The 13,206-nt window shown below is 44.4% G+C and overlaps 1 protein-coding gene across 1 annotated transcript in view; it reads right to left on the minus strand.

The window, feature by feature from the left end:
• SH3RF3 (SH3 domain containing ring finger 3) overlaps positions 1-13,206 on the minus strand; it is a 257,751-nt gene that overhangs the window by 23,096 nt on the left and 221,449 nt on the right. Inside the window, exon 8 of the mRNA XM_059821159.1 lies at positions 11,687-11,991. Coding sequence (XP_059677142.1) covers positions 11,687-11,991 — 305 coding nt within the window. The remainder of the gene's footprint in view (positions 1-11,686; positions 11,992-13,206) is intronic.

The raw sequence follows: 13,206 nt of genomic DNA on the forward strand, positions 1-13,206 counted from the left end.
AATGATGGAAAGGACATAAAGATAAAATCACTACTGCACTAGAGCAGAAATGACAGCTTTGTCATAATAGTCCATCTCTGAGCCTGCCTACCATAGATGAAGATGAAAATCCCTTTACACAAGTTCAGATAATAGTGCAAGAAGATTCCCCCTTGACCGCAGTGGTTGATTGACTGATGGTCTGTACAGACTGACAGCCTTTCTTATTTTCATTTTAGCAAAACAGTGTGGGTAAACATTGATTTAGAATTGTCTCATCTTCAATTTGATCATGGTTGATTGGAATGTCTCTGTCTATAAAGACAACAGAATTAGTAGTCCATTACTTAAGTATGCACAACTTCTATTCAAGCTCCTGTACTATGATTACTTTGCTGTATCTGACAATCTTCCCACAGCAGAGCAGGCAATATGCTGAATATCTTGCACAAGTTTGTTCTTCCAACTTTTTCCTGCTAGGACAGTAATGTGTGTGTTTGAGGGGTCCCTTCCAGTCTTGCACTCTCCCTCTTTTTAACTCAACAGCATACATGCAAGAACTCAAACTGCAGATAACCATATGCCACCAGTTGCTTCGCAATCTTTTCCAGGTAATGATTTTCGGTCAAACCAAGAGGACATTTCAAGAGGGTACCAACAGGGCTTGTCTCAGTCCCAGTGCTAGTCAATCTTTTCATTAATTACTTGGTAGGTGAGGTAGAGAGTGCTCTTCTAAAACCAGCAGTAGGCCCTGAGATGATTAAGTCTGCAAGCAGTTGGAAGGCGTACTGGTTTTAGCTGGGACAGAGTTAATTTTCTTCATAGTAACTCGTATGCTGCTATGTTTTGGATTTGTAACCACGCAAAGGTAATAACATACCCTGTTTTAGTTATTGCTGAGCAGTACTTGCACAGCGTCAAGAGCTTTTTTGTTTCTCATGCTGCCCCACTAGCGAGTAGACTGGGGGATGCACAAGAAGTTGGGAAGGGACATAGCTGGGACAGCTGACTGCAACTGACCAGAGGGATATCTCAGACCATGTGCCATTGTGCTCAGCAATAAAAGGTGAGGGAAGAAGGAGGAAGTGGGGACATTCAGAGTGATGTCTTCCCAAGTAACTGTGACGTGTGATGAAGTCCTGCTTTCCTGGAGATGGCTGAATACCTGCCTGATGATGGGAAGTAGTGAATGAATTCCTTACTTTGCCTTGCTTGCACGCGCAGCTTTTGCTTTACCTTTAAAGTGTCTTTATCTCAATCCATGAGTTTTCTCACTTTTACCCTTCTGATTCTCTCCCCCTTCCCACTGTGGTGGGGAGTGAGTGAGCGGCTGTCTGAGGCTAAGCTGCCTGCCAGGGTTAACCCACAACAGAAGGATAAACAGGGTAAGAATTCAGAACCATTTTCCTGAAATGGAGAAATGATCCCAAATCACCATGGTGAAATCTGTAAAGACAAGCATGACATGCTACCGTTAAGAAGGAGAAATCAAATGCACAGATGCAAAATGAGGAGTGAATGGCCAGCCAGCAGCTCTGTAAAAAAGGACACGGGAGTTACACTGGATCACGAAGTGGGCGTGAGTGAAGATGCTGCTGTGAAAAAGGCGAATTTCATCTGGAAACATATTAACAAACATCTTATATGTAAGACATGGAAAGTTCTGATTCCATCCTAACTGGCGCTAACAAGGTCTCAGCAAAACTCCGCTCTGGGACACTGCTCTTTAGGACCCCAGCAAGCTGAAGACTGTCCAGAGGAAAGCTGAAAGTGTAATCAGAGGCCTAGAAAGCATTACCTGTGAAGAAAGGCTAGGAACTGGGCTGAGTGAGATTGAAAGAAGAGAATTCTTGAGGACTGAACACAATACTAGTTCTCTAATATGTGGAAGGCTGTCAGAAGAAGTCTGATCAGCTGTTCTTCTGGAGCAGGACATGAATAAGCAAGATTCATCTGTAACCATAAAAGGTTCAGGAGGGATAATAGGGAATTTTCTGGCCCTAGGAATATGAAAGGACAGGAATAGATTGCTCAGGGAAGTTGTGGATTGATCTTAATTGAATGATTTTAAGAAAAGTTAGACAGACATCTGTGGTGGGCAGTTGGCGTACATCTGACTTTCTCAACGGCTGGTGAATGGAAACCCATCCCAGGCCTGCAGGGCCACCATCCTTCCTACCTTCTCTGTGCCACTTTCCCTGCTGGCCAGCTGCATCTCTCGGTCAGGTTGCATCTAAGCCTGCCAACCAGGAGTATCTGGCTTAGACATAAAACCTGTCCAGAAAAATTTAAAAAGTTGGGAAATCAGTTCTCTCTTTTGTGTCCTGTTCGAAGCCTAGCTTACACGTTTCCCTTGCCACAGCAGGCACCATCCTGTTGATAGGATCTCCCTGCCCGACCTCTCCCCTTTTCTGTCTCAAAACTTAAGATATGAAGAATAACATGATGTTGCACAGGAGGGAATAGAGATCTCCAAAATCATCAAAAAAGCCAGCTAGTTCCATTTTAAAATATACCAGTTCTGAACTGATCATGAATTGGGACTAAAAACTACAGTACAGGAACTCTACTTTACTGCAAAATAAGTTGCCCATGGACTCACATTAAATTACTTCTTCTCTCCTTGGGGCACTGGTGATGAAGCCCAATGCCAGTCTGCTGCTAGCATGCTGAAGACAGTGAGCTGTGGGTGAAGGTTAATATTTTAGCTTCTGTAGTCTGAACTTACAGAAACATTTCAGTGAATATGAAGCAAAAAAAAATATATGCAAAAAAGCAAAGCAACAGGTTGAGTCCTGCCTTTATAATGAATTGGTTTTTAAAAGGTTGACTGCTTGACACCCTATATTAATTGATTACAGGCAGCTTGCAGACGTAGTGTCTGAAAATCAACTTTTGCATGGCATACTTTCTGAATTCCTGAGACTGATCTTTTCTCCGGAGGGCATAATAAGAGCATTTTTTTTCAGTCCTTCAGAGACCAGCACTGACTCCATGTCTTGACTTGGTCTGAAGGGAATTGCTAGATGCTTGAGACATTCAATCAAAAAAAAAACAATGCAGACTGACTTTAAAGTGGCTTTACCATTTGGCAAAAGAAAAGCTGAGGGCTTGTGAATCTTTCTGCTGCTACTGCAAAATGAAAAATAAACAAAAATGTACAAAATAAGATAAATATACCTTTGCTATGACTTGGTTATGCCCTCGAGTTACATGATAAAACCAGAAACATGCTGCAGATATCTGTTGTCTGTTATAATGTGCTGTTCCTACAGTACTGATGTTTGTCAGAAACTGCAATTTCATTTAGTTTATGTAATTCTTCTAACAGAGCTTACTGAAGTATTTCTGCATTGACACTAGATATTTTAACCCACCTACTATGCGTAACTGTAGAGGAAAGCAAGGAAAAATACCAGTACCTGTGCGACCAAAAAAAGAAACATGGGCACTGAAAAGTTGATTATAGCCAATTTTCACAGGAAAGTTCAAATTTTGTCTCCATAAAACAACTGCATTGGCACTTGAGATACTTGTAACTCAGTGAATAATCTCTGTTGCCTCTTGGTGGTTTAAGACTTACTGGCTTGTGAATTCATAGTTGGAAAACCACTGAGGAAAGGAAATGAGTCCTGGACACATGGGATGCCAAGATGCCACCAACTCTGACACATTGCAACTTGTTTCATTGTTTTCAAGGCATCCAGCTTCTTACTGTGTTTTTGTGCTGGAATGGTTTCATCCTGCATGTCTTCCTTCCTGGGAGTGGTGGGGCAGTGGCAGCCCCATGACAGCTCTGTGTGTTACTGCTCCAAGGCAGAAAGTGGAGAACAGGGACAGGCATAGCACTTGCATTCTGGTTTTTTGTTACCTGTGCATGGGAATTGGGAGCTTGATGTTATGAGGGACTGAGGCATCAAGCCACATTCTTCAGGAAAAGGGCAGGGAGAGGGCAGAACCTGTGATGGGATGCTCAGCTGCAGAGTTGTGCAGTCTGGGATGGGGATCGGCCCCTATGATCCCTCAACAGCCGGAACGTGTCAATGTCTCCCATTGATACTACATGAGTGCTTACATTTCACCCGACTAATCCAAGGAGATGCTTGCCATCCCCTCCCACAGCCTGGCCCCATCCAGCCATCTGGTCCTGTGTGATTCCTTCTGCAGCAGGGGAATGCCATGGGAACGCCAGTGCCGGGATGCTCACACGCAGACACGCACATGCACTCGCGCACACACACGCCTCCAGCCTTCTGCTTCCAGCGCTCCCCTGCATGCTCTTTCTTTTGTCAGTTCTACTTTCTTCCCCAAGCAGCGCTAAGGATTTAGTAAAAGTCTGTGGGTCCTCTGTGTTCTAAAATTAGGTCTCTACAGGTGCCAGCAGAATGCTGTGCCTTGGCATCCAAACAGCTTTGTCTCCAGTTAGTAGATAAACTGAATTTCCTCTCGAAGCTAAAGCGCTCTCCATCCTCACTTCCCCTGGATCCGCTTCCCCTTACGGCTGCAGAATGCAGCACAGAACCACTCGAAACAGCGTCAGAGAAATCCACTGCGGACACTTGAGAAATCCTGTGACAGCACTATGAGGCAGATAAGCAGAGGTGGGGGGAGAGGAGAGAGAAGAGGAATAGCTTTTGGAGGCTGCTTGGCAGCAAAGTCAACGCTTGAAATATCTGTGGGGAGTTTGAAAGCATTTCCTAACATCAAAAATGCGAAGAAGAAAAAGAAATTTTGATCAATGGCTTATTGCCCTTGATCTAAGCAAAAGAATCCTAGCCAGTCAGAAATAACAGAAATCTGTTTTATTGTAAAGCTGAAGTTTTCTATGTTTTGACAGCTGGGGCTCATGCTTTTGGCTGGGTTATTTGCCAGCCTTAAAATATTCATCAGCGAGTTGCCAGGTTTTTGTCCTTTCAAATTGAACTCTAACGATGAAGGAGAAGGTGCTGGAGAGATTTTAAGCATGAGTTCTCTGCCCTAAAACAGAACTTTGTGGCCTGAATTCACATGACCAGAAAAAGAGGTTTCCACTCCCTGGCCAAGTTTCTGGTGAATCACTTGCTGGTCACAGAGCCAAGATTCGCTTTCTGGAGCATGGGAAGCAGTGGCTCATTTGTGATGAAGACAGCCCCCTCGCCTTTGTTGAGAGGAAATGGATTAACAGTATGTATTCTGTGCACAACTCTTGAGAGAAATGAACTCAAATATTTCAGATTAAAGCATCCTTACTGAGGAACAAACTGGAACACGTTAAACTGAAAAGTCAAATCTGACTCTGAAAATGATTGGTGAAATGTTGTCGTTGGTGGCTTCAGGATCAACTCAGATGTCTAAGTACCCAAGCAAATTAATGTCACAGAACTTACTCTTTATTTTTTTGATGCAAACCTTTACATTACTATTCCAGTGTTGCTTCCTCTTAATATTTCTATATTTTGATACACTTACTCTAAGAATTCAAACCAGGCTCTGCTGCTCTTGTGCAATTTGTTCATTCTTACGTCTTGTGCTGCTTTCATTTAGTCACTTACTTAGTTGCTATTGTTCCATTTCATACCTGTACAACTTAGGGGGCTTTCTTAAGTGAACCAGTTACAAAATGAAAAATACTAAATCGTTTCATATCTGCTAGGAAGACTGAATTCCTATTCCAAAAATTCAGGGTCAGTCATATTGACTTTGTATCTAAAAAATCTACTTTCATCAACTCTGTCCTTAGCTTCCTTTACTCGTCCCAGGGTGACCACTATTTTTGTCATGTCATTTTATATCTACAAAGTCCTTGTAAGTGCTCAACACTTACTTCACTTTTGAGACTGGTCTTCCATTTTCTGGATAAGGAATTAAATTTCTTTAGTGGATCTGAAGTGGTAACAAACCCTTTTCACTCAGGGACAAGTTAATATGAGAAGAAATTGCAATGCAGAGACTAACACTTAGTAAGTGAAAACTGAAGGTGTGCTACTGTGTAGGAACAGGTCCTTCAGGCAGTTTCAGTTCTACCAACTGATAGCTTAAACAGACAGCTGTAATGTGAACTAAGGTCAAAAAGCATCTCTGAGTTTACAAAGCCAAATTTTCAAAGAGCCTTTGATCTAGTCTCCAACGTTACATAAAGCCAGGGTGGACGACTAAGCGTGCAGGCAGCAGCTCTGCACTGAGGTATGTTGCCTGGTGGGACTGGGCACTGGGCTGCAAATTAGGGGAAGGCAGAGGAAGGAACTGGCAGAAAGGTGGAGCAGTGGAGAGGGAGGTCCCTCTGGTCATGTCTATACTGGCATATAAAACAATGGCAGGATTTAGCATCAAACCCTGGTCCCCATGCATTAACCATTGTGAGTTTGGCTTATATCAACTAGCACTCACCCAAGACAACATATGGGCATGGTTTGGGCCACCCCACATACCAGGACTGTTCTCAGTGAGCAGTCTGGATGCAGTCACCCTATTTTGGGTGGAGAAGAAAGCTTAGAAGTGTGGATGCAAGTCATGCAGGGACACTTGAAGGGCCAGAAAACAGGCCTTAGCTTGTTCTGTTTTCTAATGTAGTCCTTACACCAGGATCATGCCAAACATACTGTATCATTTGAGGAATGCAGCTATTTTGAGCAGAAGGACCGATATTTGAGGAAGTGAGTGACACTGGTGAGAACAGACAGTTATTTACTAATTCTATCTACACATGCAAAACTGTTGGTGCATGTTCAAAGTAATTTTGTGAAGATGTGTCTCTTGTTATCCTAACATCAGTGAACAGCGGTCCAGTGTATTTTCCCAATTGTTGCCACTTGCTTATCCAGATCCCCTTATCTTCCAGGGACACAGTTACTAAATTTAAAGCTGCAAAGTGATTTGTTCTCTCAGCACACTTGTAAGAAACATTAATTTTACATCGCAAATTTTCAAATATTTCTATGTACTCTGGCTAGGTAAAAGAGTAAAGAATTGGTGTAACTCAGTGATGAATTGACGGCTTGCTCGCTAGTGCAAGCTCTTATTTTCCTCTTTAGCAGATATTGGGCAAGACATTTTGGAAGAGTTCAATCAAAATCCTCATCAAAAGCCAAATGAGTGGATTTTAAAGAAAGTTTAATTACAGTGGTCAAACCACCCAGCATGATTTGCTTGATTTGATTAACGTAATGAGGAGCACATTTAATGAGAAATGCATTAATTCATTCAAACAAGTGGTTTTATCTGAGGTATTAAGCATTAGCCCAGATTATCTACAGCAGAAACTATTATAGCAAAAACTGACCGAGGTCAAAGCAGTAGTCATGCAATAATTACAAGCTCTTAGCTGTAATCTACCAGTTGAACTTGGGCAGTACTCATCATGACTGAAAAAGCAGGGTCCCCATTTAAAAAAGCCCCCAAAACACAGGGTTTTGCTTCCATTCCACAGCTGGGATCTCCATCCCTTTCTTTCAGATGTTCAGAAGATTCGGAGACTGGGATTGAATCCTCTGAGTTTCAGATGGTTACACATGCAGATATTATTAGCAAATGAAGAAGCGAGAACTCAGAGGACCCCTGATACCACCCACCACCCTTAAAAGAAACTGAGTCTTCCCCATTTGCTCTCTGTTTTACCTCCCTCCTCTCCCTGTGATGTCTTTGGGACACTCCTGTTCCTAACCTGGAGCAGAGTGACTTTGGGGAAGAATTGTTATTTTTCTTCTTGGGGAAGGAAACCTTCTTCTTGGAAAAGAAGAAAAATTGGCCTCAAGCAGGAACTGGTTGAGAAAAAGAAGAAAGAGTCTCCTTTATACCTTGCTCTTTTAAACAGCCTTTTTTAGATAAATTTCAGCCCCTGTATTCCAACTTTCCTGTTTCAGGACCCCTCCCCATGGGCTTTACACAGCACCTTTTCACCTCCACCCTCCCCACTGGCACCCCTTCTCCAGTGTCCCCTGCTATATCTCCCGGCAGCTGCTAATGCTCTTCTCTCTCCTATGCTGCCCTGACCACCGTTACCTCTTTGACTTCTGCCTTGCTCCCTCACCTTTATTCAGTCCTCGACTTGTTATTCCTGTAGTGTCTGCGCTACCTCTGTGTAAGCCGCCTTGTCCTGCTGCTTTGTGCTGCATCCGTACAGCACCAAACCAGCTTTGATTTTCAAGTGCTCTACTTCGGAGACTGCTCTGTTGTCTGAGCAATTTTCAAGCACTGTTGCACAGTGGACTTAAGCACTATCTGTTGCTCAGTCTTTCATCAGCTACCCCCAGCAGCTGGCAAAGGAGAGCAGCTTTGAAATTGTTCCCTAAGCGGACAGAAGGCTGGTCAAGGAGCTGAGAAGCGGAGCACAAGTCCAGTACAAGCACTACCTCCAGGGGTAGGTGTATACCGACAAGTGAAGACTGGCGTGGAGGCCATATTTTACCTCCTGATTAAGTCAGAAGGAGTATGACAGTAAGACACTATTATTAGGGTGCCTAAATGAAGGTAGGTGCCAAGGTTCACCTACAGGTTTGGAAGTCTGGATCAAGACCTTCAAGAAATAAGCTGAAGTAGAGAAAAATAGACCTAAGGATTTATTTGCTATATTAGTAGAAGATGAATAAGAAAACCATTCCTGCCGAGCTGAAAACCATAATCCTTAGGATTATTTCTGCCACTTGCCTTTAAACCACAAGGAAACAGGAGTAAAAACTGGAGTCGGAGTCCCTTGATTTTAGAGAAGTCTTGGGATATGCCTATACCTACCTGCTGCACACCAACAGGAACCCGTGGTATTGGCATATACACATTTGCACAGGGGAAAGCATTAACAATGACAACCTCACCAGTACACTCAGCAAGGCTGTTCCCAAGGTAAAGACAATGCCATCTTGGAACAAGCAACCCAAATGGCATATACAGACTCACTACAGCACCTGCCCCTTGATGTCACATTTGGTATCCTTGAGTGGAATCTAGGTGGGAAATTATAAAACATAAATTGGTAAAAGATCATATCTTAAAATACTTTTTCCCACTATCTCCCAGCCCAGCCTTCAAGCAGCTGGCCAACCTTGCTAAACTTATCATCTGAAGAAAATTTCCAAAGGCCCGATATATCTGACTATATCAGAGTAATAAATACAAAAATTGCAATTTATCTCCATAGCCCTCAAAAGAAACATCTTCTACAACAGAACTGTGAAAACCAATGGATCCTCAGCAGGTCCATCCCCAAATGCAAACTACTTCTTCCTACGTATCATGTGCCCTCTGTACCTTAGTGAACTCACACTGACAATCAGTGTGTGAAAGGAAAACATGGTTAATAACACGAGAATGTTTCCCAAAACAGCCATTCTCCGTTTGATCATTCAGCCCTCATCCTCAAGGGTATCCTACAAAAGAAACTGGAAAGACTAAGCTGGGATTAAAATTAATAATTTGATGGGATACCAAAAATTGTTGATTCCAACAACAATGCTAATTTTATGGCACATTACAATTTACCTCAGATACAATTTGACAATCTCAGTCTTTCAGGAGATAATTACCTGTGCATTTCTTCTGTCCTGTGTTCAGTAGAGCCGAAGACCTTATTACCACTCGTCTTACGAACATACCCTCTGTTCCTTTCATCTCGAAGTACCTGACTGATTAATATAATGAATTTGAACTCAGATAAATTGCTTCCAATCTTTGCTTATCTGGCAGTTTGCTAGTTATGTCCCTTTTTCTGTTTTTTTGCCCCTCGGACTTGTCTGTTTTTTCCTATCAGGTGTACTGATAACAGATATTGTCTCTCTCCACAGATATTCCTTCTGAGTGTTATGACTGTTCCCTACTCATAAAAAAACCCGCCCAACCAGCCTCCACTTTGGAAATATCAAGCGTGGTTCCAGATATGGCTCCAGTTCTGACTCATAGATTCCTTTTTGAATAGTTATATGGCTTTTAGTCTGGCACTATCTAAGCTCTCAATTGCTTCAAAGAAATATTTGGGTTTATGCAAAGAATAGGAACACAACTTAACTGGCCAAACATCACCCACTACATCTAAAAGGAAAGGAAGCATCGTTAACTCAGATCTTTCTAAAATGAAAGTGAAATATGACATGAAGGAGATTCAGGAATATACTGTTTAACATAGGGCAGTTATGCACTACCCAATCCAGTCAGAGATGAACATTTTTTTGTCAATTCTCTCTGATACTTCCCAGGTACTAAACTGGTCTTTGGCAATGCTCATTGCAATGGTGTAGTATATTATTTGCTTCTCCCCTTCATCCATGGAGCTCAAAAAACATGTAACTTTACTTCCCTGCATCCAAATTCAGTAACTTAAGGCTGTCACAGCTTGGGAAAGGTTAATCAGCATCTTAGGAAGGGACTCAATACAATTTTGCCTAGGAAATTTCAGAGTGCAGTCCCATGTGAATTAAAATATATGGGCCTATAGAATAGCACGATATGTTTTAGGAAGTATTAAATAAGCCAGTACACAAAGCTCTGAGGTAATGTGCAGATCTACCACCTTCTGCCAAATACCACATATTTCCTTGGGCTTGCAGAAGTAGCAGGTATTGTTCTGCTTGCACAGCATGCAGTCCTTGATGCACACTTGGAAGTCATTCTTTGTAAACAAGTACCTAAGTTTCACATCCAGGGCAGAAGTTCTACACCCTTCTTCTTTCACCGAAAGAGAAAATTCAAGACAGGATTAAGGAAAGGATTTTAAAACTTGTATTCCTCATTTTGTGAAACTAGGGGTTAGCTGTGACCCTGACCACACGTGAGACCTGCAACCTCAGCATTATCAGGTACAAAGTAAATGTTTATCCCATATGTGCCTGTCACCACGGAAAAGCTCGGGGAACGTACGGAAAGGATTTTTTGCAGGTCCAAACTAAAAGCAGGCCCTGACATCTCTTCCTCCTACACAGATACAAACCAGGATCTTGCTTCCAGCAGGCAGTTTGTATCAGTGGGCTCTGCTAGGCAGTACGGTGATAACCCTCAGCATTGATAAATGGGAACTGCTAACACAATGTAAACATCTGGTGAAAGCAAAATACTTGCCAAGTACCTAAAGGGCTGGGCACTTAAAGCAGCTCTCCATGCTGGCTTTCCTTAGCAAGGTGCACAAGGGACAGGCACTCAGCTCTTGTCCCAGTGCTGGCTCCTAAAAGATTGAACCTGAAGTGCATCGTACCTACGTCCCAACGAGCCATATTTAATCCCCTTCTCCCCGTTTGCCTGTGCCGCTGCAATGAAAGTTTCTGCAAGAAACTGAGATGTTTCTGGAGCAGTAAAACAGCTGCTGCCGCTCACAAGCCAGTGTTTTACTGTGCCTGTGGCACCTGCCCCACGAATAGTACCACCATCAGCTGCTTCCACGCAGTGAGGCAGACGTCTTCGGACTTGGCCATCTGGTTTTGATGACCAAGAGCCCGCTATAACACCTTTCTGCACCACTGCAAATCTGCAGATCCAGGTACTGATAGTTGGAAGAAACACACAGATTCAGCCCATTAGTGGCTCAACCTAGTTTCCCACCCGTGAGTGGGTAATGCGAGAGCAGCATTTGGGATGGTGGGGGAGAAAGGATGAAGCGTGAAAATAATATGAGATGAGGATGCCCAAGCTGGCAGGCAATGAACACCAGTTTCCGCCCTCCCGGCCGGCTGCAGGACAGCCTCCTCGACAGCCCCATGGGAGGGAGAGGCAGCGGGACCGCAGGGCATGGTGGGGGCGCGGCAGCCCTTACCTTCTCATTCTTCCTCTCCTCAGCCTTGCCGGCGGGGCCAGGGGTGACAGGGCCACCCAGGGGCCCGCCGCCTGCCTCGCCGTTGAGGTGGGCCGCGCTGACATTGGGTGGGGTGATGGCGGCGGCAGCGGAGGTGAGGGGGATGAGGGGCCGGGCCCCCGGGGCGGGCGGCTGGTGGCCGTGCTGCGGGGAGATAGCGGGGTGAGGCCGGATGGCTGCCGCTGGCAGGCGGGAGGGCGAGCTGGGCGTCCGCAGGGGCGAGACCGTGGCGGTGGGCCGCTCCGGGGTCGGCACTGGGGGGTGAGCTGCAGAGGGAGGACAGAGCACAGTTAAGCTCCCCATGCACTGCCGGACCCAACCCTTCAGTGGCCATCGCTGCCACTGGGAGCCAGGGCCCGGAGAGCTAAGCTCTTAGCCTTAACCCAGGATATCTCAGCCTGCAAGTGTTTTCAGCTAAATCCTAGAAATCCCCCTCCTGGCTGCGAAAGACCTGTCTGCAGTCACCAAAATGGCTGGTCCTCCCTAGTAATGTGACTGGGGAACGGCCTGACCACCCCTGCCCATGCCTGGAAATAAATAAAAAGCCTTCTGTGTTTTTAAAATACCTTATCTTGTTCCAGCTGAGCTGTTTTCCGAATCTCCAGGACCCCCTCCTAACCTGATAGGTGTTGGAGCAACGCAACATAGGACCTAAAGGGTTAGCCCAGATGATCCAGGCTGACCTCGAAGACTGCAATTACAAAGGAAGGTCTCTTGTTTCAGCCCTAACAAAATGATCAACAGCACATCACTGTGCTGCACAAAATAAATTAAGCAGAAATCCACCAGAGCATTTCTGAGCTCAGCCTTGTCTCTGCCAGCAAAGTCCCTAAGGGACTATGCAGTGCCTTTTAGTCTTGCTGCTCCTGCTGAGCAAACCCTGCCTACAAGCACAAGGAACCAGGAATTAGCACTTGTCTGTTTAATGGTGACCGTGACACACTGCCAAGGTCAGCTCTCCAGGGATTCGGGAGCCTGTTGCATGCCTCATGTTGCAAAAAGTGTGACAAAGCTCCAGGTCCATTCCCACGATGTTGCCTTTGACTTCCAGGTTGTTTGATTGCTTAGGTGTAACCTACATAAGGCTCCTCGTCAATTATGCACAGACCAGAAGCCGAGTCCACACTCAGACATTCCCTCACTTAAACTATTCAATAGTAGGACTGACTGGAAAATGCCCATTTCACAAATGATTTCAAGGTTTCATGATCTGGTTTAGTTCTGCCTCAGCGCAAAATTTGAACCTTTGAACATTTTTCTGAGCACAAACTACTCACCCACCCCACAATAGCCTCTATTCTGGACAGGGCATTCACCTGGGATGTGAAAACATAGGATCCTGTCACTGCGCTGTTCTCCTCTGCAGAGAACAGCTCTGTGCATCTGTCTATTCCCTTTGCAACCTGAGCCAGGACAGCTTCATGGCTGAAGTGTTGTTGAACGACATTCATTCCTGACAAACAGCTTTGAGTCCAACAAAT

This window comes from Gavia stellata, chromosome 1 (assembly GCF_030936135.1).
Source record: "Gavia stellata isolate bGavSte3 chromosome 1, bGavSte3.hap2, whole genome shotgun sequence".
NCBI lineage: Eukaryota > Metazoa > Chordata > Aves > Gaviiformes > Gaviidae > Gavia > Gavia stellata.